The sequence below is a fragment of the Sus scrofa genome, chromosome 10 (assembly GCF_054392235.1).
Source record: "Sus scrofa isolate SSC_HxYL_T2T_F1_AM1 chromosome 10, Sscrofa_HxYL_maternal_Yorkshire_Landrace_v2.0, whole genome shotgun sequence".
NCBI lineage: Eukaryota > Metazoa > Chordata > Mammalia > Artiodactyla > Suidae > Sus > Sus scrofa.
This window is the reverse complement of record NC_139392.1, coordinates 79,243,995-79,269,403: the sequence shown is the minus strand read 5'-3', so window position 1 is coordinate 79,269,403 and position 25,409 is coordinate 79,243,995. Positions and strand designations below refer to the sequence as shown.

The window sequence follows — 25,409 nt, the reverse complement described above, 5'->3', positions numbered from 1 at the left end:
TTGTGTGCTATGTGTGTTCAACATTTTGTCCTCAAATTTGAAAACTAACAATTCCCACTATCCTTAAGAAAGTTGGTACAAAGTGAGGGAGTCATTTTCTTCTCTTGCATGTAATGACTTTTTGTTAATACATATTTAATAAAATTTTATTGTATAAGTACAGATTGTGTAAATACCTTGTGTAAGTCTTCTCAGGATATTAACCAAGTTAGTTTATTTAATTAGAAGTACCTTTTGGCATTTGCCATTTTGTTACTACTAGTTCTGTTTCCCATGCTAATTTTAATGCTTATGTCTAACTCCTAAACTTGAAAAAATAAAATTGTGTTTCTACTTTTAGTCTGTAAAACGTGTATTGTGCGTTACCTGGAGACCAGCAAGTATTGTCCTATCTGTGATGTCCAAGTTCACAAAACCAGACCACTACTGAATATAAGGTAGGAAAGTGTTTAAAATCATTGTCTTTAATCATTATTGAAATTACATAACTATTGAATTAACTGTTTATTTCTTCATAGAAAATTTACCCTTCAATCTCCATCTAATCGGTGTACTTTGTACAGGATAGTAGCCTTTAATTTATTGGCCATTTTAATGATGACTAGATTTAAACAAAGTTCAATATTATTCAGGCAATTTTAAGGGTTTTTTTAAGATCACTTTTTAAAAACCAAATTAGTTCTCCATTTTTGCATTGCTTTATTGACTTAGTAATAGGCAAGAGTGAATGTGTTTAAACCACTTCCATTCTCTCCTCTTTGTTCTCTTTCATATTAGCTAAGTTAGTAATTTGAAAGGTACAGTTCTCCTGACTCAGTGAAATGTGAAGAATTTATTAAAGTATTTTTCTACTAATTTAAAACAGTATACTACATAAAGAACTTTTATCCTCATAATTATCATATTGATGTAGTTATAGACAGTGTCACAGTCAAGTAAAATACACAAAGAAAACAAAGAATGTATAACAACTTATGAACATTTTTAGTTTTTGCTATATCATTTAGTTTATTTTCTAATTTATTCCTTTTCAGGTCAGATAAAACTCTTCAAGATATTGTATACAAATTAGTTCCGGGGCTTTTCAAAAGTGAGTAACTTGCTTAAAAATGAATTTTTAAAAAACATTTACCAGTTTTTCTTGCTATAACAATTGTTTAAGTCTTTTTTTCCCCCTTTTTAGATGAAATGAAGAGAAGGAGGGATTTTTATGCAGCTCATCCTTCAGCTGACGGTAAACTCTTTGGAGGGGAAAGACATTTTATTTGGAGGGAGAATTTATTAAAATTGAGTTTAAAGTACCGCTTTCACTCTTTTGTATATACAGTGTTTAATATTTAAAGTTAAATATTTAATTCTTAAAAATTGAATTTTAAAATGTCTTTATAGCTGCCAATGGCTCTAATGAAGATAGAGGAGAAGTTGCAGATGAAGATAAGAGAATTATAACTGATGACGAGATAATAAGTTTATCCATTGAGTTCTTTGACCAGAACAGGTAAATTCTCTAGGAAATGTATTTTATGCTAATATATTTAGTAGGTACATTTTCCCCCTAATAAACTGTCTGTTTCTTAGATTGGATCGGAAAGTAAACAAAGACAAGGAGAAATCTAAGGAGGAGGTATGTTTCAAGACACAGAAACATATAGAAGAAACATTGTTTGGATTGTGAGGGTGTGTGTTGCCCTTTAGAATATCCTAGGGTCAGATGATGCTATCAAAATCATCTTGTTTGATGTTTAAGAGTGATCTATATCCAATAGTTAATAAATAGATTTTAATTTATGTGTGATTACTATTCTTACAAAATATTTTAAGTAATTAATGTGTAATGCTTTGAGGTACTGAAAGTTTCCTCATATAAGGTATGTGTTCATTTAGTATTTATAGTAATAGCAAACTCAAAATATAGCTCAGAACTTAGTCACATCCCATTTTTGGTATTAGTACCTTTTAACATATTTAGGGGTTTTTTTATCTTAAAGCTAGGAATTTTTAAAAATTACTTTTCTTAAATATGCTTTTAGGTGAATGATAAAAGATATTTACGGTGCCCAGCAGCAATGACTGTGATGCACCTCAGAAAGTTTCTCAGAAGTAAAATGGACATACCGAATACTTTCCAGGTATCTACTTTATAGTCTTCATGCATTTTACGTAAATCCTTTAAAAAAAAATTCAATGACTTTTTTCTTTTTGGATTCTAAACCCAAAAATAGCAATAGAAATTTTTTTTTTAATTTGGCACTTAATTTGGAAATATCCCTTAAAATGTTTGATATGGATTCTGTTTTGTGCTATGAAAACAAATCCCTTAATAATTTCAAGGAAGATTTTTCCTCATTTGAAGTTTCAGGACGGATTCTTTGTCCAAATGTTTGGAGAAAATACTTTTTAAAGCATTTTTGGTTTATATTTAGATGACCCAAAAAATCTAGATTTACAGTAGTTCTTTGTGATGCTTAATAATTGAAGGGTTGTTTTCCAACAGATTGATGTCATGTATGAAGAGGAACCTTTAAAGGATTACTATACACTAATGGACATTGCCTACATTTACACCTGGAGAAGGGTAAGTAGCATGCCTGATGCTCGAAGATTATTTTGGTAAATTGTACTTAAAGATTTAAGACTGATTTTTTTTTTTCCTCTTAACTTCGTAGAATGGGCCACTTCCTTTGAAATACAGAGTTCGACCTACGTGTAAAAGAATGAAGATCAGTCACCAGAGAGATGGACTGACAAATGCTGGAGAGCTGGAAAGTGACTCTGGGAGTGACAAGGCCAACAGCCCAGCAGGAGGTGTTCCCTCCACCTCTTCCTGTTTGCCCAGCCCCAGCACTCCAGTGCAGTCTCCTCATCCTCAATTTCCTCACATTTCCAGTACCATGAATGGAACCAGCAACAGCCCCAGTGGTAACCACCAATCTTCCTTTGCCAATAGACCTCGAAAATCGTCCGTAAATGGGTCGTCAGCAACTTCGTCTGGTTGATACCTGAGACTGTTGAGGGAAAGAAATTTTAAACCCTTGATTTATATAGATATCTTCATGCCATTACAGCTTTATAGATGCTAATACATGTGACTATCGTCCAATTTGCTTTCTTTTGTAGTGACGTTAAATTTGGCTATAAAAGATGGACTAGATGTGATATTCATATGGACGTTAATTGAAAAGATTGTTTCTCCTAATGAATGGGTTTCTGAGAAAGCAGGCAAGATGTTTTTCTGTGTGTTAGGACAGATGTGAAATGGTTTCTGTAACCATTGTTTGGATTGGAAAACCTTCTGCAGTGGTTATAATAAACATTGGGCCAGAGTTTGTTAATCTCAACTAACACCTACATTACATCCTCCTTAATTGTTCTTGTTATTATGCTGTTTTGTGAAGCTGTAGAAAACAAGTGCTTTTTATCTTGAAATTCAACAAATTGAAAGAATATGCATAGAATAATGCATTCTATGTAGCCATGTCACTGTGAATAACAATTTCTTGCATATTTAGCCATTTTGATTCCTGTTTGATTTTTACTTCTCTGTTGCTACGCAAAACCGATCAAAGAAAAGTAAACTTCAGTTTTACAATCTGTATGCCTAAAAGCGGGTACTACCGTTTATTTTACTGACTTGTTTAAATGATTCGCTTTTGTAAGAATCAGATGGCATTATGCTTGTTGTACAATGCCATATTGGTATATGACATAACAGGAAACAGTATTGTATGATATATTTATAAATACTATAAAGAAAATATTGTGTTTCATGCATTCAGAAATGGTTGTTAAAATTCTACCAACTGGTTCGACCTTTGCAGATACCTATGTTTGAGCCTTATCAGCATAGAGTATTTTTAATGTGGATATCTCATTCTAAATTCTCTTCCATTGGAAGCAATTGGCATATCACAATACTGACTTTTCTCTAGTAATACCTGTTTACTTTCAAAAGTAATAGTTGCAGTAAAGAAAAATGTTTAAGGAATTTGGAAATGCTGTCTTCAGTTCCCATTGCTTAGGATAGAATTAATTTGTTTTTAAAATGCATATTGATCACTATAATTCTCAAACAAATTTTTAAATAAACCAGCAAATTGCTGAAAGAAGGCATTTTATCTAAAATTATTTTAATATGTGGTATAGTGATAACTTCAAATTTAAGAGTTGCTTTTACAGTTATAAACAATGGAATATGCCCTCTCTGTAATGTCTGGAAATAGAAGCAGTTTATTGTGAGCTTCTACAGGTATTAATTTTTAAATAGAGTGAGCATGTTGAATTTAAAATATGAATATCCCCAACAATTTTCAGTTTGTGTTTTGCTTTGGTCGAACTTGGTGTGTGTTCATCACCCATCAGTTATTTGTGAGGGTGTTTATTCTATATGAATATTGTTTCATGTTTGTATGGGAAAATTGTAGCTAAACATTTCATTGTCCGAAGTCTGCAAAAGAAGCACAATTCTATTGCTCTGTCTTGCTTATAGTCATTAAATCATTACTTTTACATATATTGCTGTTACTTCTGCTTTCTTTAAAGATACAGTAAATGAAGTTTTATGAAACCACAAAATACATATATTTTTATTTTGACCTAAATTTGTAAAGTCCCATTGTAAGTGTTGTTTCTAATTATAGATGTAAAATTAAATTTCATTTGTAATTGGAAAAAATCCAATAAAAAGGATATTCATTTAGAAAATAGCTAAGACTTTAATAAAAATTTGATATGAAAAGCACAACGTGCAGAAGTTTTGGAAAACACTATTATGGATTACAACAGGTAAAAGCTAAGGAAAATCCATTGCTGTCTTAGTGATGTTGCTGAGAGTACATGCTTTGTTGTATAATTGCTTGAAAGCCCAACTGAAAGATGTATCTGTTTATTTACTCTACAATCTTTGAAGTAAAAGTTACCCATGTTTGCCAATTTTGGTGAATTTAACTCATTTTTCTAGGCATTTCTTCTCAAGTTTTTCATGTTATCTAAGACTAAAAAAAAAAAAGTGAATGGAAGTTTCAAGTGATATTTTTACTTTGGGTATGACCGTGCATATAAAGAATGAAAAAGTATTTTTCAAAGGCTAAAAACAAGTGCTAGTGGCTTGTCATTTGACTTACACAAAACCAAGTTGTAGGATCAACACAGAACTCAAAGACTTTACATCTCAACCTTTTTATGAACTTATTTTTGAAACTAGTATCACAATCAGATAATTGCATTTATGACTTAACACTGTTTTAAGGGTTGCTTGAAGACATGTTCATTTATTTTGTTTGAAAGAGGACTTTTCCCTCATTTTGAAAATTCCTTAAACTTCAAAGGCTATTTCAGCTAAAAATTGTCTTTTATCAAAATAGACTCAGGCTAATAATGTTTTGTATTCTCCTATAACCAGCCATCTTATGTCTGACAATTAAGATTTAAAATTTTTGCTAAAATACCACTTAAACTTTCAACCTTACAAGAACCTATAGCAAAGATGCTAACTTTGTAACTCGTAGCAGTCAAGGCACTTTACATGAAAAGTCAGCTTTAAGTTTGACTTTTGCTTCTGAAGTGTTCTAGGATTCTATACCACAAAGTTAGAACAAAAAATATTCCACAGAAAATAGCTAAATTGATTTCACAGATTTTAGCTTAAATGCAAAAAGGAGAATGAGGTTGGTTGCTGTTGTGTAAATAGTGATCTGTCTTGATTTACACATGCATACCACTTTAGCAGTACTTTTTTTGCTTTTCAAATTGCCGGCCGTTAATTGCACTGAGTTGGGGGGGAAAGTTGCTCTTCAGTGGACTTCACCTACCAACTGTATTGCTTCGCTTCCATATCCGTATGTGCAAATGTTAGGATCTCTGGAGATACAGTGAAACAGGCAGAATAAGGTGACAGGGGCTTTCTTTCATCTTTCCTCTTATCCTTTTCCCAACATTGGGAGTTACAGCCCATTTGTGAAATCTTTTGGTATACTCATTGTATAGGCCTATCAAGATAAAGTTTTGTTATGAAACCTTAAAAAGAACATGAAAGGGACCCATGTGAAATAACACTTGAACTAGCTAAGAAGAAATGAAAATGTTTGCTTTTAGAGAAATAGCTTATGGTAATCCTTAGAGGAGGTGGGATGTTAATTTTAGAACAATTTGCACATGGAACCTAGCCTTTTTTAGAATCCTGAGGTGAAGTGTTATTTTTGTTCTTTTCTCTTTATACGTTAAAAGTTTGACAAATATCTCATGGCTTTTTCTTCAGACATGCCCTGGAATGAGAGTAGGAAATTATGATTTAGTTTAGTGCTCCAAGAAATGGAGGCTTCATGGTATCTTGAAATTCAGTGATTGTTTCTTCCACACAATTATCCTCGCATTTGTTCAAAACAAAAGGGTCTTGATGAAATTACATTTCAAAAGACCCTTAAAAGTATATACCTTAGAGACATCTAAGGTGCAAAGAGCACAGAATGCAGCCACAACAAGGCTTTTGGGTTAGATAAGGTCATTTCACTCGAGGATGTTTCTTCAAGTATAAAAATGAACAGTACAACAGGTGATTGTTTCTAAGGTCGCTCTAAAAAAAAAAAAAAATCTTGATTCCTCCAAAATAAAATCTTGAATTAAGCTGGGACGACATAATTCAGAGAGATGGGTCCTTTACAAGCAAGAGAAAGTATCCCCTATCAGAGCTTCCCAGTAAATCAGACTTGGGAAATACCCCCGCGAAGCTCCTGAGCCTGTCCATCTCCTTACAAATCTCAAGATCGCCCAGTTTTGATTATGAAAGTCTCCGAAAATGTTTATACAGTCGAGTGTTTCCTGTTTCCGCAGTTAATTTTTTTAAACGTTTTTCTTCTTTTGGTTCTTGAAACGGATTTCCTTTATTTGCACCAGTTTCTTTTTCTGAGTGTGCAATTTCTAGAGGTCTCACATGAAGACTTCACTGTCAACTTTTGTCTTCATCAAGTCGATGACATCAAAAGTCATCCATCACTGGAAAGATTACTCTTAAGATCCCTCTGAGTTTTCTGAAGAAGTCCAGGTGAATGTGGAAAACTCACCCCGAAGTCTCACTTAACTTTCTAAATGAGTAGTAAGCACTCAATTAAACTTCTAATGGATGAGTTCTATTACTCCCGCTCTTCTGATTCTTGTCTTAAAATATCCCTTCCAGGGGGTATTAGAAGGAACTTCCCCAAAGTAGCAAGTGATATTCCCCCCGAGTCACCTACATTTCATTAAAAAATAAAAATAAAAAGTTACTCCTTGCCTTGATCGTAAACTCCAAACTTTACAGTGACCATGATTTCAAGTTCGGGGCCGATTCGGCGCCCTCCAACTCTATCCTTTTAAGTTAGCTGGAACCCAACAGACCCTTAGAAGGCTGCGGACCAGGGTACTTGGGAACCGCCCCAAACATTGGGATGGAAGGAATGAGAACGTTACAGAGATGGATAAAGAGGTTACTGGAGATAGCGAAGTCTGTCCAGTCTTAGGCTTCCTATGTGCCCCCAAGAGTGGAAGACATTCAAAGTCCAAGACAGGAGCGCACTGCGCGGCTTGCAAGGTAAGGCGAGGGCGAGGGTGACTGGGGTCGAAAGACCCACGGCTAAAAAAAAAAAAAAAGAAAAGAAAGAAAGGCTTTTTGTGTTTCTTAAGTTCGGGTGCCGGGTGGAAAGGGCACACACAGGACGCCCGCCCGGAGAAAATGACCTTCCTTCCTTTCCCAGCAGCGCTGCCTTGCCGGTTAGGGAGCCTTTACCAAAAGGAAGGGTGAAGGAGGAAACGGCCCTTCTCTCCGTTCACATTTTTTAACTAGCAGCTCTCGGAAGACTCCAAAGAGCTACAGCCCAGACCTCCGCTCCTGCCGGCGCCGCGGGGTTCCGCCGGGCCCTGCGCGCGAGTCCAGGCCGCGGGGCACCGGGAGGCCATTTTGCGCGTGCGCCGCTCGCCTCGCGCCGCCCTCGGCTCGGCGGACTCGGATCCCGCCAAATTTGAAAGCGCGATTCCCAGGCCCTGCCGGGCTGGGAGGCGGGGAAACGACGTCTTTTCTACAAGGCCGGACCCCGCGGCGAGCAGCGGCGACTGCCGAGTGCGCGTGGCATCAGAGGGCAGCCCCCTTCCTGCCTAAACCTTCTCCACCCGGCGGGACACAAGCTGGGCCGCTCGGCTGCCGAGGCGCTGCAACTGGCCCTGGGCCGCGAGCTCAGTGCGGGCAGAAAAGTATACCACGTCCGGGGAGGCGGCGGTTTGGCCTGCAAAGCCCCCAGCTGCGCATCCTCGCGGAGCCAATCCAGACCATCTCCTGGCTTTGCCCTTCTCCCTCCTGCTGCTTTACATCCTATACCCTTTCTCCTCTATCCTTCAATAAAGATGTGTCCTTGGAGTTTGGGGTTTTGTTGGAAAGCCTGCAAGCCAAATTACTGACAAACTATAAAACTGCCATCTTGAGGGTTCCTAAGGCTGAGCTTTGCGGACTGGAAAGGCCGATAGGAGAGGGTCTTCCAGTTGAACTTGTTTAAAGGGTCGAACTGGCCCCAATCCCCTAGGAAGGAAACGACCAGGTGAGCGTGCCGAGGAGGCTGCGCGGCAGGAATCTCGAGACCTGGACGAAGGACCATACTTTGGGACTCAAAAGCGACGCCTGGGTCTCCGGGCTGAGCGAACCTGGAAGGCCGGGCACTCTTACACCCTGGCGCCCTCGAGGCCCCGGCAGGGCAGAAGACAGGGCGGTGGGAGGTTGGGATGTTGCCTCTGAAAGGCGGGGATGCAGCGGTTTCCTGCAGAGCCGGTGCCTGATTGATCCCCGCCGCAGAAACGCTTCTCAGACCCGGGAGTTCCACGTGCCCCTAAAAAACCCTGAGAGGAACGGACTGGTTGGGGAGGAGGGGGTCGGGAGAACTGCAGAGAAGTGAAAGCGGCCTAAAATGGGCGACGCCCGGAGAGCCCTCTTTATCTGCGCGGCAGAATGCAGGAGCCGCCATTTGGTGGCGGATTTCGGTATTTCAGTAGCACGATGTGCTGAACGTCACAACTGGCTTGTCTACGTGGCACGGTCTTTTCTGAACCGCGGTTTTTAAAAATGCAAATTTCTCTCTAGCTTCTCCCTCCCCGGGGGCACGGACCCCTCTCCCACTCCGGGTAGAGGGCGCCTCGGCTCGGCTCCACCTCGACCTCGGGCGGAGACCGTTCCTCACTGCTGCACCGAGTTCCACCCGCGCACAAGGGCTAGTGTGATGCGGAAAAGAGCCCAGCTCAGGACTAACGGGTGTTTTCTTCCCTGTTTTTCCGAGATTCCAAGCCCGCAGCCTTCCTCTCCCCTGCGGAGAATCTCATTTCCTTGGGGGGTGGTGACGGGCATTGTTTTTTGTTTTTTCGGGGCCGCGTCCCAGCCCTGGCCTCCCGCCTCACACCTCTCGAAAGCAAGGAAGGGAAAGGCGGGCCAGGCCTGGCGGGAAGGAACCCATCCGACGAGAGGCGGCTCCTCCGGGAGTGTCGGGCTAGCACCCCAGATTCGCGCTTCCAGCTGGGCTGTGAGCCCTCCAGAGACCGGGGGAGCTAGACACTTCTGGGCGGTGCCGGGACGCCGGGCGTCCCATCCTGGGTCACCGAGACTTCGAAGGTTTTCATTAAAAGCTCCCGAAGCGCGAAGTGCCTACTGAGTGGAGAACAAAGGGCCAAGGGGCGGGCGCGAGGCGAGTCAGCGCGCGCGGTTGCCCTTGGCTGGGCCTGGCTCAGAGTCGGCGGCGCGAGCAGGGCCGGCTCTGGGCCCAGAGGGGAGGCGGACGGCGCGCTGCGGAGTCCGCGGCCCCCGCCTCCCCTGCGAACTGAAGGAGTCCAGTCTTCGAGCCAGAGCTGCCATGTTGCATTCGTGGAGGACGCCAGTAATTTGACGCTCCCTGGACAGCGACACCCCCAACCCGAGAGCCCTTGGGGGCCCTACGTGCCCCACAGCCGCGGTTACAGTCCGAAGGGACCGCAGGGCGCGGGCGGGAGCGCGAGCCCCGCGGGCTGCCGAGCCGGCGCAGCAGCAGCGCCGCCGCTTCCCCTCGCCACCTTCCTTCCAGGGGCTGCGGGGCTGCGCGCTCGGCAGAGGCTCGGTTGCCAGTAGCAACCACACGACGGCGATTTGCAGCCAGGGCTGCCGCCGCCGGTACAGCGGCCGCCTGGTCCACCTAGGTGTGTGGCATTTAGAAATCTAGGGGTTGCCCTCGTTGACATCTCTCTCCCCCGCTCCGGGTCCTCATCCTCCGGGACCTTCAGCTCCGCTCAAAAGCCTGCTCCCCCGGTTCGGCCCTGCCCCCACCGCAGACAATAGACAAATAGGCTGGGAGCGCACACAGCGGCGTGCGGCGCTGAGCTGGCACCTGAGCCCCCGAGATCCCAGCGCTCGGTTTCGTCCTGGCCCCAGGTGCCCTCGTCCCCAACTTGAGCCGAAACTGTCAATGGCCAGTCCATTAAAATGCTTTCCTCGACATCAGCAGTAAGGATGGCGGTAAAGAAAGAAGTCAAGAAAGACGCCCACTCCCTTTCTAGTAACATCGACACAAAGAGCTTAGGGTTGCGTCTGCTCTTGGTAATGGTGGTTTTCCTCTGGGTTAGAGCCACAGACAAACGCTACAGTCTTCCTTCTTCTTTGTCTACCACGAATATTTTCCATGAAATTCAGTAATATAAACGCTTGTGCAACTCAAACATTACCTCCAGATACTTGTTCATACACAAGTGGATGGAGCACTTTCCCCCGCCTCTTTTCATTTGATGAACTACACCAGTCCTTGGCAGTGTGGTCTGAGCGGTCTGATGCATAAAGAAAATGATTGACATTAACCCTTAGGAATCTTTCTGCCTTTTCTAATGTCTGTGGCTCTAGGGCATTGATTGAATTTTTAACAGAACTCTTATCCTTTAAACAGGTTTTATTGAAGAAAAAACCTTCAAAGTATCCAGCAGTCCGGGAAATGAGGACATTGTCAAATTTCGTCACTCCTAACAACTCTCCCGGCTTTAAATGGCCATTAAGTTAGCTGAGTGTTCTTCCTAGATTGAAATTTAATGTAAATCACAGATGTGCTGAAATGTTTCAGTTTAAAGCTCCTTGAGGACAAGCACCTGTCTTATTTATCTTTGTATGCTCCGTGGTCCTTTTAACATAACTCAACAAATATTTGTTGAATTTCTAGAGGATTCCAGAAGTTCAACAACCCTTATGAGAAATAAAACTTACTAATCACTACTATGAAGCTGGGGTATCTTTAATGAACTCAATGAAAAGGTAAACATTTTCCAAGCTAGTGGCACTAATCAGATATCCTCATTCATGCATATTTTTACCTAATTATATTTCAAATGTGGTAGATTGTACTAAAAAATATCTGACAGCTGCTTCCAGAATCCTAAGAATGGTAAGAACTTGTAACTTTGCTCTTTTCCCACCAAAGCTGTCTGGAAATTAGTCAAATATTCATATAATGATATTTTAAAGTGACTTTCATACTTTCAGACAGCACAGGCATGGCACTGTCTCCACAGTTCAACAGGAACTCTTCAGGGACTACTGGATATTGGATACTGCAAATCCACTAAGAGCATGGACCTTGAAATATACTATTTAATTTAAATAATCTTTAAAACATACTGAAAATAGTGTGTCTTAATCATATCTGATGATAAACTCAAATCAGTATGCCTCCTAAAATGCCACTTAGGCAGGGTGTTGTAAAAGGGGTTCACCTTTAAGCTTCACAAAATGTCAAGTTCATTAAATGAGACAGTTTACTTCAAAGAAAGAAGTTAGCACTACTTGGTTCCTGGAGGCAACATAATGACCTGTAGCTTGCCCAAACACCCCCACCACCACCTGAAAAATAGGAAAGCAAGGCTCTAGTGAAAAGTTCCTTTCTACGGTCTTTCAAGAAAGAAAAGCTCCAACAACTTGCTTTGGACCAAGTTAAAGAGATTATCTCCCTTTTTCATTACGACTGTGTCTTTCAATGAATTGAAGGATAAGATCAAAGTGCATTCATATTCATGTGAATTATCGCTATTGACTTGAATAATGATGGATTGCATTGTTTTATTTAAACTGAAACCAGAAATGCTGCTGCTTTTGAGTCTACACCCCTAAGGCTGTAGAATTTCTTCTGAGGATTCAAAAGCCAAGCAATTAGGTCTGACAACCACGTCATTTCCATAATGTACTTCCCTACAGAGGACTTTTTATTGGAATTGGTTACATTTCTATAGAATCTTACCACACAATCTTTGACTCCTTTCCAATCACCTGAACAAAACTAAGTTCAATAAACACACATCCAGAATACTTATGTATAAATGGTCCTGGGAGAACAGAGTGCTACTGAGAGAGCATTTGGCTGTTCATGAATCAGAAAATTAATGCTATCAGTAATTAACTCAGGAGAGAGTATTTTTCCTCTGAACATAATTTATTACAGTTTGTTTTCTAGTGTAACTAAAGAACTTAGAGTAAGTTTGGAAAAATGTGTTTACCAGCTGTTTCTTTCTAAATATGCCTCATGACAATTGTCTTAAAATATTTTCACTTGGGTGTTCTTCACATTGACCCATCATTTTCCAAGGAGAAGTAGTAGGTTAAGAGATCCAATGGACCCCACCTACTGTTACCAAGTAATCATTCTGCTCAAATTATTCACCAGTGAAAATTCTTATCACTTTAAAGAACATTTCTAAGGAAATTCATTAGAATAAAGTAATTTTTTACAACAGAATAATATAACCAACCTTGAAAATAGGCTTAAGGAAATGATTTAATGAACTTCAAAATTCATCTCAGCTCTCTAAAGACAGACCTTAATGCAACCAAGTCTATTATATTATCATGGTCTGCAATGGGTTCTGGGAATATTTTTTCCAAGAAAGATAACTGATGTCTTAATTGGTATCACTCTTAAATGTTTGCCCTACATTTAAAGCATTATGCATAAGCACCACATTAAAACAAAATCAATGTTTTTCTATTCAGTTGTGCTACAAGGAGTCTCTATTTAAATGTCCCCATTTGGTGTCCTTAGTATTGCAAGCCATTCCCCAAGCCAAGAGTTTGTTAGTAAGTTTAATTCTCTGGGATTTGACCATAAATATACAGCAGTTACTTGTATACATCTAACTTTATCTGTAAACTTTCAAGACCTTTACTCTTGAGTTACAATTAAAATAAGCAATTATGTATAATTTCACCAGGGGGGGAAAAAGACACTCCTAGAATAAAAAGCATTTCTTTACAATTCATTTCCTGTCTTACTGATGGGAAAGACATTAGCATTTTCTTCATATAGGTAGTTATTAACCTTTATTCACTTTAAAAAATAAAGATGAGGCAACTTTGGAGTAGGAGAGAAAGTAGTTCAGCATTAGCACTATTCAGATATTTACTCTGAAATCTCCAAAAATAGGATGACAAGAGTTGTGTTGTATAGCTTACTTGGATTAAGGAGGATGCAAATATCTCCACTTAAAGGATGGAGAGTTGTGCCACTGCGTCTTCCTAATCTAACCTACGTTTTAGCGGAGCTCCCTCTAAAACTCTGAGGGGAAACCGACGGACAGGGTGGATAGACTATCTGTGCTATCTTTGTGAAAGCAAAAACCTTGAATACTTTCTCTCTGTATTTTTGAAGTATTTCTTAGGAGTCAGCATACGGTCAATTATTTTTCAGAGCAATCAATGAGCAAGAAGTTTTGGCTTAGGACTTGATGTAGCGAAATGACGTCAAAAATAAAAAAAAATCGAGGCTCGCACATGCGCAGTGAGATGCAGTTTTTTTGGATTTTTTTTTTTTTTTTTTTTTTTTTTTTTTTAAAGTAAAAGCTTTGGGCTCCTCACACCCCCTCGGGGATCCAGCCTGAGCCTCGGGGTCTAGGTAGCTGGCTGATGTAAGATAGTGTAGGATTCCCACACCCCGCTCCCAGCCAAGAAAGTCTGACTGCGCCGCCTCCCGCGGCCCCCCGCCACCAACTGGGCTTTTAAGTCCCGGGGGGAGGAGACAGCCCAGGGGAAGCTGGGCCGACCCGAGCGGCAGCCGCGAGCTTTTCTGGCTGCTCAGCACTGCGGGGCCTTTGCTCCCGGGGTTCCGGTCTCCGCCCGCTCTGGGCTTGCCCCTGCCAGTTGGCCGCACCATTCCCAGGTCCACGAGTCCGCTGCGCCGCGGGGAGGCTTGGGCCGGGACTTCTCGGCGAGAGCCCGCGCAGCCGTGCGGTGCTTGCCGGAGGCCTGGCCGAGGGAAGCAAACCGAAAGGACAGAGGCCTTCTTCATCTTGCAGCCCACCCCCAGCAGACGCTGGCTGCGGGATGCACGACCCCTCCCCTACTGATCCCCAGGCCTGTGTCCGGCGGGGCTGAGAGCAAGCGGGAGAGTAGGACCTCCCCCCTCGCCAGCGCCCGCCGGCCAGCGCACCCCCCCGCCCCAACTCCCCGCCAGGCCCCGCGGGAGGGAGGCCGCCGGCTCCGAGCCTGCGCCGCGCTTCCGCACTCGCGCCCTCGGGCCGCGCGCCCCCGCCTCTGCCTCTGGTCCGCGCTCCCAAACCTGCTATCTCCGCGCCCCCTTTTCGGCCCACCTTTACGACCCCCTGCGGGGGTCTTGCGGGTTTCTAATGGGTAAGATGGCCTGACCCCAGCCCCAGCTGATTCCCGCCCTCCCTCGGCGTTTAGAACTGCGCGGAGACCGCGGAGGTGCCCGTTGGGGTTTGAGAAACTTTGGCCTAAAGAGCCGAGGACACCGCTGGAGCATCACGTTCTTCCCTTCTCCCGGGGCCCCAACACCCCCTCCACGCTGAACGCAGCTGTCTGCCAGCGCCAGCGCCGTCGAGCCGTAGACCCCGCTCCCATTCTGCGCGTCGGCCCAGAACCTTCCGTTTGGGGCTCGCGGAGCCGCGGCGCAACCCTGGCGGGACCCGCACCTGAAGGATGCGTGGGGCCTGTCCTCTCGGGTCTCAGCCCGGATGCGGGATTGGTGTGCTTCGGTGTTTTTTTGTTGTTTTCCCCTATGTGACACCTTCCATCTTTTGTCTCTTGTGCCCTGTACTAATAAAAAGATGGGAAAGGGATAGTACCGACTTTGGCTGAGACAAATCCAACAAGGTCAAGATTTTAAAGAGGTGGGCGACTTGGAGGTGTTCAGAGGGAGTAGTTGACAGACTTCTATAGCAGGGCGCCTAGAGAGTATCTGATAGTGCGGGGTTTGAGTACAAATTTAAAGGAAAACTCATGTAAGTCCTTAAAAAGAAAGTATTCCCATAACATTCGCACACACAACACGCACACCAAGCAGCAATAATTTGATTTTTATGCATGTCCCACTGCCCTAGAAAGCGTTATGCTGCATTTCAGAATTCTACATTAGAAGCATCAATTTTTATATCAATCATTTTGTGCTATATGGTGCCTTTGGAGGTGAAATCATTTGTGTGCGGGATCCCCTAATCAGATTCACTTTGGTAGTGGAAAAGATAAGTTCAGTCTCTGCATCCACTGAATTACTGGAAAAGGAAGCAATGTACAGGCATATTTTTAGAACTTTGGGGCTAGCAAAATCACTGTCATTTTAACATTTTATTGGCCTTAACACAAAGTAAATAAAAACTTTAAATATAAGGAGTTGACTTTAAAAGGCTTGAAAAGCAAAGAATTGGTAACAGGGCACAAACACAACACCAGTATAGAAATGTTAACCTTCACCTCCTAGATGGAAGTGTCCAAGTCTCTTTTGCTCTGCTGACAAACTTGATGGCACAATTGGTTGGTCTGCTGAAACCTAAATGTAAAATCCTGAGGCTTTTTCCCCAAAGAGGGGCAGAGCAACATTTAAGATGTCATATGTATGCTTTCATCATTACAGGTCCATTTCGAGTCCACTAACTTTGTTATAGGGTGTGTCATGCCTCTATTTTTAATTCAAGTAAGTATGGAGTTATATTTTAAATTTTAGGTTTGGTATGGACAAAATGATTATTGTATTCTCAGAAGTTAAATAATTACTTGCAGGTGCCAAATGAATGCATACTTAAATACTACCATTATTTTTTTAATTCTTTGGGGGAGGAGGGAAGGAGATTTCATATCTGGATAAAACTCAGGTTTGTTTGTTTGGTTTTTTTTTCTTAAAAACAAGGCACCTTTTATTAGTTAAGTAATACTTTAGATATTCTCACCTCTTCCCCTAGGTTATCCTAAATTCCTCTTTGTTCCCAAAGTACTCACAATGCTGAGTGCAATTATAACCCCTAAAACAGGGCAGACTGCAGTATGTGCTTGTTGAATGAATTAAACTTTGTTTAGATGTCTTTCTCCCACTGGGTTTTCATGTCCTAGAAGATAGGCACATTCTTTTATTAGCAAAGTGTCTGTCATACATTGATATTTAATGGTTTGGGCTTGAGAGAGGAATCTATATCTATACTTGATTCATCTCAAGAGCAGTTTTTTAAAATGTGGCTATTAATATCTAATTAGCAAATATAAAGCTTTAACTTTTAAAATTCATCCAGAAGCTGAAGAAAAAATACATGCCTGTTAAAATTAGTAAAACTTCCTTTAGGCATGTGTAGAATATATTCCCATGATAATAGTGTTTTCTAGATTCTCAGAGCAGATTTTTAAAAGATACAGAACAGGATTTTTAAATTGGCTTTAGGGTGTTGTCTTTTTGAGTCTCTTTTTCATAGAAAGAGGAATTAAATGCAAAAATTATTTTGAAGTTACCTGTGGTTAGCTTTATACAAAAAGAGGCAAAGCCTTCCACACAAATCTTTCATGGAAACATTTTAGCAAGTTATTCAGGTAATATGTTTCATTATCTATTAGATATATAGTTTAATGTGTCAAGTACATTGTATATCTATTTAAAGTCAGCTGGTAAGAGGAGTAATCTTAAGAGCACCTTTTCTCTTTTTTAAATTAATGTATCCTTTTGAACAGTTTTCTTTCTCACTGCTTACCTGCTTAACTGTTAGAAGTGTGTATGTCATCTGGAGGCATCCAATTAGCTTTGTAACATAGAACAGTATTTTAAATTTATAAGTTGAAAAGTGGATCAGAAAACATAGATTGGCTTTCTTGTCAGTAAAAATAATCTTTCACTTTTGCCATATTTTATATATTTAAATTACTAACAATTCCTTTATGTTTTGTGATAATTCCATGTTACATTTCTCCATTTAATTTTAAAGACTTTAAAAAAGAAAACTAAAATCAAGAGCAAAGGTCTAGTTTCTTCAGTATGTCCATTTTAGATATAAAGTAGTAATTCTATATTGTTTTACCTAGAACAACAGTTTACCCCACAGACACTGTTAATGACAAATACTCAGAATCTATAGTTTAAAATAATTTACACGCCATTTGAACTTTTCAAACTTTGTAGTGTTCCATAAATAGACTGTTTATAGGTTTAGACTTTTTCACTATTGAGCTCTTGTCTCCACACTTTGAAAGTAGAAAATACATACTAAAAACAATTACTAAAAATGGCAGCTGTAGTAGCTTAGGAGTTTGAATTGTTTAAGGACTAAAACCAAATATGGAACCTTTTAGTTTTAAGGGGATTTCTTTTTTCAAAATGCAACAAGGAACTGAAAACAAAATTACAATGAAGGTTTATTTGCAGTTTTAATTATTTGTCCAATCTATTCCCCCCACATCCCTAAATTGGGACACACAAAAGCTTTAATTTTAAAGGACATGCTTCCTTAGGGAAATGTGGTTATCACTGTGAAACTATGCTTCAGAGTTAGGTAAAAGGATTGTGGCTATCATTGGTTTCTAAGTTGCAGAGCAAACACATGCACCTGTTCTGGGGGTAGCAGGGACCCAGCTGAGCATACTTATTCCTCTCTCTGGTTGTTGGTCCATTCCACAACTATTTGGGGCTTCACAAATTACAATGTCCAGAGAGCTCACATGAGAATGAGATTTCAAAGATTATTATATAGGACTCACCCCAAATATGAGAACCAGCTAAGTATGTATGATCCTTTCTATTAAAGAAGAGATATCAAGAGCTTCACTGTCTTGGCACTACTCAGCAGCAGCTGTGACTAGCTGCCAATTTGACACCTGATGAAACAATTTCTGATGGAGAAACGTTTAAGGTTGACACCTGTCATTGAAACATGGGGTATACAGTTTTCAGACAAGCTGGAAACCAATGATAGACCCAGCTTCTTTGAACAAAAGTCAAGTAGTCTGGAGTTAAAGTCATGTAAGCTAGGGAAGTCTGGCTAAGATAATGTGAATCAAGACTTTGCAGGTAAAGATTCCCTCTCCCTTTCTTTTGGAAATGTCCTTCACGGGGGGAAAAAAAAACGAAGCCTAAATTTAAAAGACAAAGACTAAATGTTTAAAAATCATCTAAAAGTGAGGAAACAGCAAAGTTAATAGTAATTGGAGAAAGTAATGGAAGATAGGAGACTTATCATACTGTTTACTTATCTACTTTTCTCACTGATTCTCTGTGAGTTCCGATTAAATGCTATCCATAGAGCATAATTATGAACTAATTCATATAGTATGAACGTACTTGTCTTGACCCTCCAGGAATCCTGAAGCCTGAAATGCCAGGTATATAAAAGCTGGACTAAAGGGGGAAATATTTGGTTTTCAATTTGCACTGACAGTAATGTATTTCTCAGATTACACAATGTCACATGTGGGATTTTTCTCCACTATCAAAGCCTAGGTGACTCCATCGCCGCACTTTGCTGTCTCGCGCACTTGAACCGGGTTTTCTGGGCGCGCGGGGCTCCCCCCGGACCTGCCGCAGTCAGGAAACTACGCGGGTCTGGGTTGGGTTTTGAAGCTCCCGACCTCCAGGCGGATGCCTGTACCTTCAGGGTGGTGACCCTCGACGGCGCGCGGCTCCCGCTCTGGCCGGGCGAGTGCCGCACGTATGGGAGCCCGGCACGCAGAGTCCCATCCTGGCTGCCGACGGCTCGGGGCTCGAGGGCACCGCGCCGTGACGTCACGCCCGGACCTGCCGTTGCCGCGAAACGGCCGCGTTCCGGTTCCGGTCGGTTGCCCGGAGACGCGGGTACACAGAGAGAACCGGCTCCCGTCGGAGGCCGAGTGGTCGCCGCGGTCGCCCCCTCCGCGAAGTCACAGGCCGGGAGCAGACGACCCGCGTCACCGCCGAGCCGGTGGCCGGCGCCGAACCGCGGGCGCCATGAGTCAGAGGCAAGTGCTGCAAGGTAGGCCCGGGCGCCCCGACGGGTGGCGGCGGGTCCCCGGGGGACAGCGGGCGGCGGCGCGCTCCAGCGTGTCTCTCCCCGCAGTGTTTGAGCAGTATCAGAAAGCGCGGACCCAGTTCGTGCAGATGGTGGCAGAGCTGGCGACCAGACCCCAGAACATCGAGACGCTGCAGAATGCCGGTGAGCCCTCACCCCGAACCCGCGTTGCTCCGCGCCCCTGGCCTCGCCGGTCGCCCCGCATCCCTGGGTCCCTCGGCTTCGCCCCGCACATCCAGCCCCTAGTCACCCCGGGCTCCCTCACCCTGTATCCCTGGCTCCTCGTCTCCCAGTGCCCCCTGGCCTAGCCTAGACCCTGGTTCCCGTCGCCCGGCTCCCCTGCCGGCTGAGATGTTGCGGAGCGGAAGGATGGGGATGGGAGAATCGGCGTCCCTAAATTCCTCCAGTCCACCTCAGAGGCTGTAGAAGTGTTTGGTCTCTTTAGCGGATCTTTGCGGATGTAGTTTCCAGATTGGTGTGAGAGGGGGGCCGACGCCCCTATTTCCTTCTTTATCGCAACCAGGCAAATATCAGAAAGTCAAGACCTTAAGAATTGCCTGGAAGTTATTTTGCGTGAATGCGAATCTATCCTAATCAGATCCGTTTTATCCTAATGCCCTGCCTTTAATCACCTTTGACTTGACTTTGTCACCCTAAAGGAATTTCAGGGTGGTTGACACGTTATTTCTCGCCTTGCATTAGTGAAAGAGCAAAGATATGCTTGAGTATATTTTCCAAGATGTTCAAAGTAGGCTGAGACCTAGCTTTGAGAAATCCTTATGGTGCTGTTATTCCTCCTCTCAGTTCATAGTCATGTAGACTCTATAGGGAGAGGAAGAGTGTATGTGTATGTGTTTTTGTGTTTTGTTTGTTATCTTTTAACATAAACAGAGAAGATGATGGTGGAACCCCCCCACCTCTTGTCTGTCTCTCCAGATTCCACCACCATCTGAAGGTAGTATTTTATCGCTGTGTCATGACAAATCTTCAATTTATAGGACGTGATCTTTAAAACTCATGTAAATGAATGTGAAATTAGAAGAAAATTAAGAACATATTTTCAGGGCAGGAATGTTTAGACATAATGTTTTTTCTGGGTTTCTTTAAGGGGAATTATTACTGTGCCTAGATGGTAATTTCTTTTGTCACTGGGAGGGATTCTGGTGTGTATTCACTGCATATTTTTATTTGGGGGGTATATTTAAAACAAAGTATTTTATAATCATTTCAGAAACTTAATTTTGAGATAATTGTAGATTCACATGCAGTGGTAAGAAATAAGAAAGAGATCTCATGTACCTCAAAACTGTAGTATGATATCACAACCAGAATATTGACATTGATAAAAATCCATCAGTTTTTTGTTTTCCCCACTTTTACTTGTACTTTAAGTGTGTGTGTGTTTATTTCTATACAATTTTGTATTGTTGCATACCCATCACCACTGTAGTCAAGATACTTTTATCACCACAAAGATCCCTTGTGATATCTTTTTATAAGCACACCTACTTCTTTCTTGTCCCTAACCCTGGGCAGCCACTAATCTGTTCTCCATTTTGAAATTTTCAAAGTTGATTATCTTTTGTTCTACAGTTGTTTCACATGGATTAGTTTTCTTCTGCATGTGTGTGTGTTGTGTGTGTGCGCTTGTGTGCATGCCTGTATGCTCAAAGTTCCCAGAAGAGTGCTGACACACAGTGTTTTACATACACTATTTAAACTTTATTAGTAAGTATTACATTTTTTGAATGCACTTATTTTTTAGATTTTTTTCCCCTTTCTGTCCTGCTCAATGGTCTTTGTGAATGGACTCTTGCTATTTATAAATATTTAATTTTCTGGACGGTATATATACAGTTAAAATAAAACATGTTTTTTTAAAAAAAAGGGAAATTGGTGTTCTTTTAGAAATTTGATACTAAAATAAAACATACAGATAAAACTTAAAATACAGAATATCATGTTTTAGTGTAATAGTGACAAATTATCTCTTCCCATAGGTGTACAATGTAGAATATATTATAGAATTTAATCAATCCAAACAGGCTAAGTCATCATCAAAGTATAAGTGATTTAGATATGACATTCTTAAATAGCCACCTATTTCCAGTTTGTCTGGATTATGAAGGAATGGGAAAGAAAAGGTATATAACTTAATGTTTTGAAATTGTCTGCACTTGACTCATATCTTGATCAAATTGTAATATTTTCCTTTTCCCCGAGGAACTTATTTTGACATATTTGATGTTATTTAAGTTCAACTTGAGCACCCTTTTCATAACTTTAAATAGAGAGAATATTTCAATATATTATTCTTTTAATTAAAAAAAAACCTGTAAGCTTTGTTATGAAACCTTCTGTTAATAGTCAATTTAACCACTCATATGGTTTATTATTTTTTTTAAATCACCATGGATTTAAAAATGCTTTTGAATGAGCCTAATGTGTGTACATATATTATATATTTTAATCAAGCTTTTTTTTTAAATGACTTCATTTTGGTAGTATAAGATACCAATACATTTTATTCCTGACTTTGACATAACTGTCCATATACCTTGAAGGGTTTTGTTTTATTTTCATACTTTTCTCCCCTAATAAACTATTTAAATAAATATGTATCATGGGTCCAAAATAATGTAAAAAAAATTCCATATAGACATCATGATAAATCAGTAGTTCACTTGTTAGGAATTTTTAAATTCAGTGTGGAAGGAATCTTAAAGATGAAAATTATCAACGGAATTTTATTTCAATTTAAAATCTCTGATCTTTTTCATTGTGTTTTTGATGTGCTAATGACAGTTTTTACTTTATTAAATATGTCCAACATAATTTAAAGCAAAAACAAAGTGTTGCAAATTATCTTCTTCAGTGTATTTGGACAAAAATAAGTGAGTTCTAATCAAAATTGTTACTAGAAAGAGCTGTGTGCAATGTATCTGTAACCTAAGTTGTTTTTTTCTCATTGAGAGTTCGTTTCTTCTAAATCAAAAGAATATACATGATAACATTAAAAAGTTTCATGTTTGTTATAAAATCTCTTTATGCATCCTCAGACTCTATGTGTTTGAGCCATGTCTTGCAGCTATTTAAAGATGAATTTGGATACTTCCTTTCTTTGAATAATTAGTAACATATGACTGCAGTGGTAGAGATAATACATCATTACTTGTACCAACTGTGGAATTTCAGCAATTGCAGGTGATTGTTATAAAATATAAGAAAGGTGTTTTCTAGTATATTGGAGTACCAGGCCACTCTTAGGTTGTTTTGGAGGTTTTTAAAATAAGCTAATAAAAGCTCCAAGAACATGATTTTAAAACTGCCTAGCCACATAAACCTCTGAAGCAGCTTTTTATATAAGAAAAGTGGGGATAAAGTTTAAAATAATACTTTGTAATGTATTTCTTATAACCTATAGCCAAACAATAAACATGGAAAATCAGTTGTTTTCAGTTCATTTTCAGAAGTGTAGGAATAGAAAAGTTTGACTGACACTTTATGCAACTAATTTGGTTTACAATTCAAGAAAATAAGTAATATATGTTGACATAAAATTATTTGAAATTACATGTATCTGGAGCAGGGTGAAAATCTTTAGATTAATGATCTAGCACTTCAGTTAATAGCTATGAGAAGGAAAAACCTCTTAAGCATTTATGGTGTATTTAAAATATAACATGGGAGGTATATGCACCATGATTCTCCTATAAGAACTACTGGTCCCAAGAATATTAGGACCGCAAAGTTAATTAATAAAGCAATTTAAAAAAACTTAACCAATTATGCTATTTAAATTTGATGTATTTTGTCAATATAAAAAAGTCTTGTTGTGACTGTATGATAATTAATTCAAAGCACTTTTTTTAAGGATAGGGATAAAGTTTGTTTTTTAACACATACTTAAGTGGAAAATATTCCAGGGAATATTAAAAATTCAGAACTTGTATGTACCTAACAATATGTCCTAAAAACAAGATTTTTCAGAATTTTATTGTGTTCCAAATTATTGTTCCTATAAGGACATTTATCTGTTTTGTTATCTAAGCATTGGTACCTAGGTAGAAAATAATACAACCAGGACTAGAATCTCACTGTTTGCTTAGGAAAAGCTGAATGATTAAAAAGAAAAATCCAAATTATAGATGAACCTGAAAGTGTGGGTTTTTGGAATGGCAAGTTTTGTGGGTTAAATTTTAATGTCACAGATTAAAAGTTTTTGAAAAGTAGGAGTTTCCATTGTGGCACAGCAGAAACGAATCCAACTAGGATCCATAAGGACTCTGGTTCCATCCCTAGCCTCGCTCCGTGGATTAAGGATCTGGCGTTGCTGTGAGCTGTGGTGTAGGTCAAAGACCTGGCTCAGATCTGGCATTGCAGTGGCTGTGGCATAGGCCAGCAGCTATAGCTCTGAGTGAACCCCTAGCCTGGGAACCTCCATATGCTGCAGGTATGGCTCTAAAAAGCAAAAAAAGAAAAAAAAAAGTTTTTGAAAATGTATTTGTTTCCTAAAAACACTTTGCATTTGGATGTTTTTCCAAGGCCTTTGCTCCTCTGACTTGAACCTTTTCCTACATTTCTTTGCCTGCTGAATTTCTGCTTGTTCCTCATGGCTCTGGGTAGATGTTGATTCCTCAGGGAAACCGTCCTTGAGGCTCACAATGAGTTGAGTCTTTTGATTTAACTTTCTTTGATTCTAATATTTCCTTTTCATAGTCCTTATCACGATTGTAATGACTTAGTTTCTGCTTTCTCAGCTAATGAAAACTCCATGCCTAGCATAATGCTTGGATAGAGCAGATGTTCAACATGTTAAAGGAACATGAAGGAAGGAGTAAATATTTGTGTGTTTTCACATCTCTTAAAAGTTAGATTTTTCTCACAGCTTGGTTTGTTACAGTGGGTATCTTCTTCAGTGTGGTTTAAGCCCAAAGAAGGTTGGAGAATTGCCCTTATCACAAAGTGAGTTAGTTCCCAAACTGGGACTGGAATCTGTTTCTTTTTTTTTTTTTTCTTTTTTCTTTTTTCATCTTTTTGCCATTTCTTGGGCCGTTCCCCCGGCATATGGAGGTTCCCAGGCTAGGGGTCCATTCGGAGCTGTAGTCGCTGGCCTACACCAGAGCCACAGCAATGCGGGATCTGAGCCATGTCTGCAACCTACACCACAGCTCACGGCAACACCGGATCCTTAACCCAGTGAGCAAGGCCAGGGATCGAACCTGCAACCTCATGGTTCTTAGTCGGATTTATTAACCACTGAGCCACGGCGGGAACTCCTGGAATCTGTTTCTTAATTGCTGTCTGACCTTGTGCTCTCTCTGTGTTCCCTCAGAGGTTTTAGGACACTATTCCTAGATGTTCTAGGAGTTTGAATAAACCTCAATGTTAACTGTAACATCAAGTCATCTGTTTAGGCCTTTGGGTACCAATGACTGTCCAGCAATTGTGCGTAAGTGCCTTCAAGGTCTGCCGGAGCGCCACTACGAGGTACTGAGTGGCAGCCTGGTGCAGAGGACTCATTTTGATACGCCTGGAGCTTTGAGGGAGGGAAAGTTGTATTTAGGGCTTAAATTGGCCTCAGAGCTCTAAAAACCTTTTGGCTTCCTCTGGCTTCTAAGAAAAAGCCTTATCAAACCAGAAAGTCTTTAAAAGCACCTGGGGAAAGCATGTAATGCTTTGGAAGTTGCGAACCAGGAGAGTACTTGAGAGCTCCTGGACTGAAACTCGCCGTTATCAGGAGGAGTGCTGCGGAGACTTGGTCAGAGCCTGGGGTGGCTGACTGCCTGCTCTCCTGGGCTTTTCGAGAACATGTGAGCTAGAGCACAGTGAAGAGGGAAGCCCTTAATATTGGTTGGTTGATTGACATGAGTGTGTACTTGACACTTCTCTTTGTTCTTTATTTACTCACACTTTGTGTAAAGGACTTTTTTTCTGTGTTCATCAGGGGCAGAACTTTGGGATTTCTATTGAGTAGATGTACTGGCCCTAGAAGAAATTCAGGGTGTACCTTGAGATAAAAATTGGCCTTGCCTGGTAGTGGGTGGGATGGTCCATCTGAACACGTCGGATTTTCCTAGTCTTCAAAGTGAAATACTGGATTTTCCATACACCCCAGGTTTTCTTTTATAAGGGTGGCTCAATTTTAAATTTATTGT

At 40.8% G+C, this 25,409-nt stretch overlaps 2 protein-coding genes and 1 long non-coding RNA gene across 8 annotated transcripts in view; all 3 read left to right on the top strand.

The window, feature by feature from the left end:
* The window catches only part of BMI1 (BMI1 proto-oncogene, polycomb ring finger), a 39,354-nt gene extending 34,425 nt beyond the window's left edge, over nucleotides 1–4,929 (top strand). For all 5 annotated transcript variants that reach the window (XM_084978787.1, NM_001285971.1, XM_021063999.2 and 2 more), the window contains 8 exon segments: nucleotides 341–437; nucleotides 1,035–1,090; nucleotides 1,184–1,234; nucleotides 1,390–1,498; nucleotides 1,579–1,624; nucleotides 2,031–2,129; nucleotides 2,495–2,575; nucleotides 2,667–4,929. In XM_084978787.1, coding sequence (XP_084834913.1) covers nucleotides 341–437; nucleotides 1,035–1,090; nucleotides 1,184–1,234; nucleotides 1,390–1,498; nucleotides 1,579–1,624; nucleotides 2,031–2,129; nucleotides 2,495–2,575; nucleotides 2,667–2,996 — 869 coding nt within the window. In that variant the 3' untranslated portion in view covers nucleotides 2,997–4,929.
* LOC146399544 (uncharacterized) overlaps nucleotides 1–25,409 on the top strand; it is a 345,027-nt gene that overhangs the window by 47,276 nt on the left and 272,342 nt on the right. The window lies entirely within an intron of this gene.
* The window catches only part of SPAG6 (sperm associated antigen 6), a 75,495-nt gene continuing 69,132 nt past the window's right edge, over nucleotides 19,047–25,409 (top strand). Inside the window, exons 1-2 of one of the 2 annotated variants that reach the window (NM_001159312.1) lie at nucleotides 19,047–19,215; nucleotides 19,300–19,395. In NM_001159312.1, the coding sequence (NP_001152784.1) occupies nucleotides 19,191–19,215; nucleotides 19,300–19,395 (121 nt within the window). In that variant the 5' untranslated portion in view covers nucleotides 19,047–19,190. The remainder of the gene's footprint in view (nucleotides 19,216–19,299; nucleotides 19,396–25,409) is intronic. The other variant, XM_084978699.1, reaches the window with a different exon arrangement.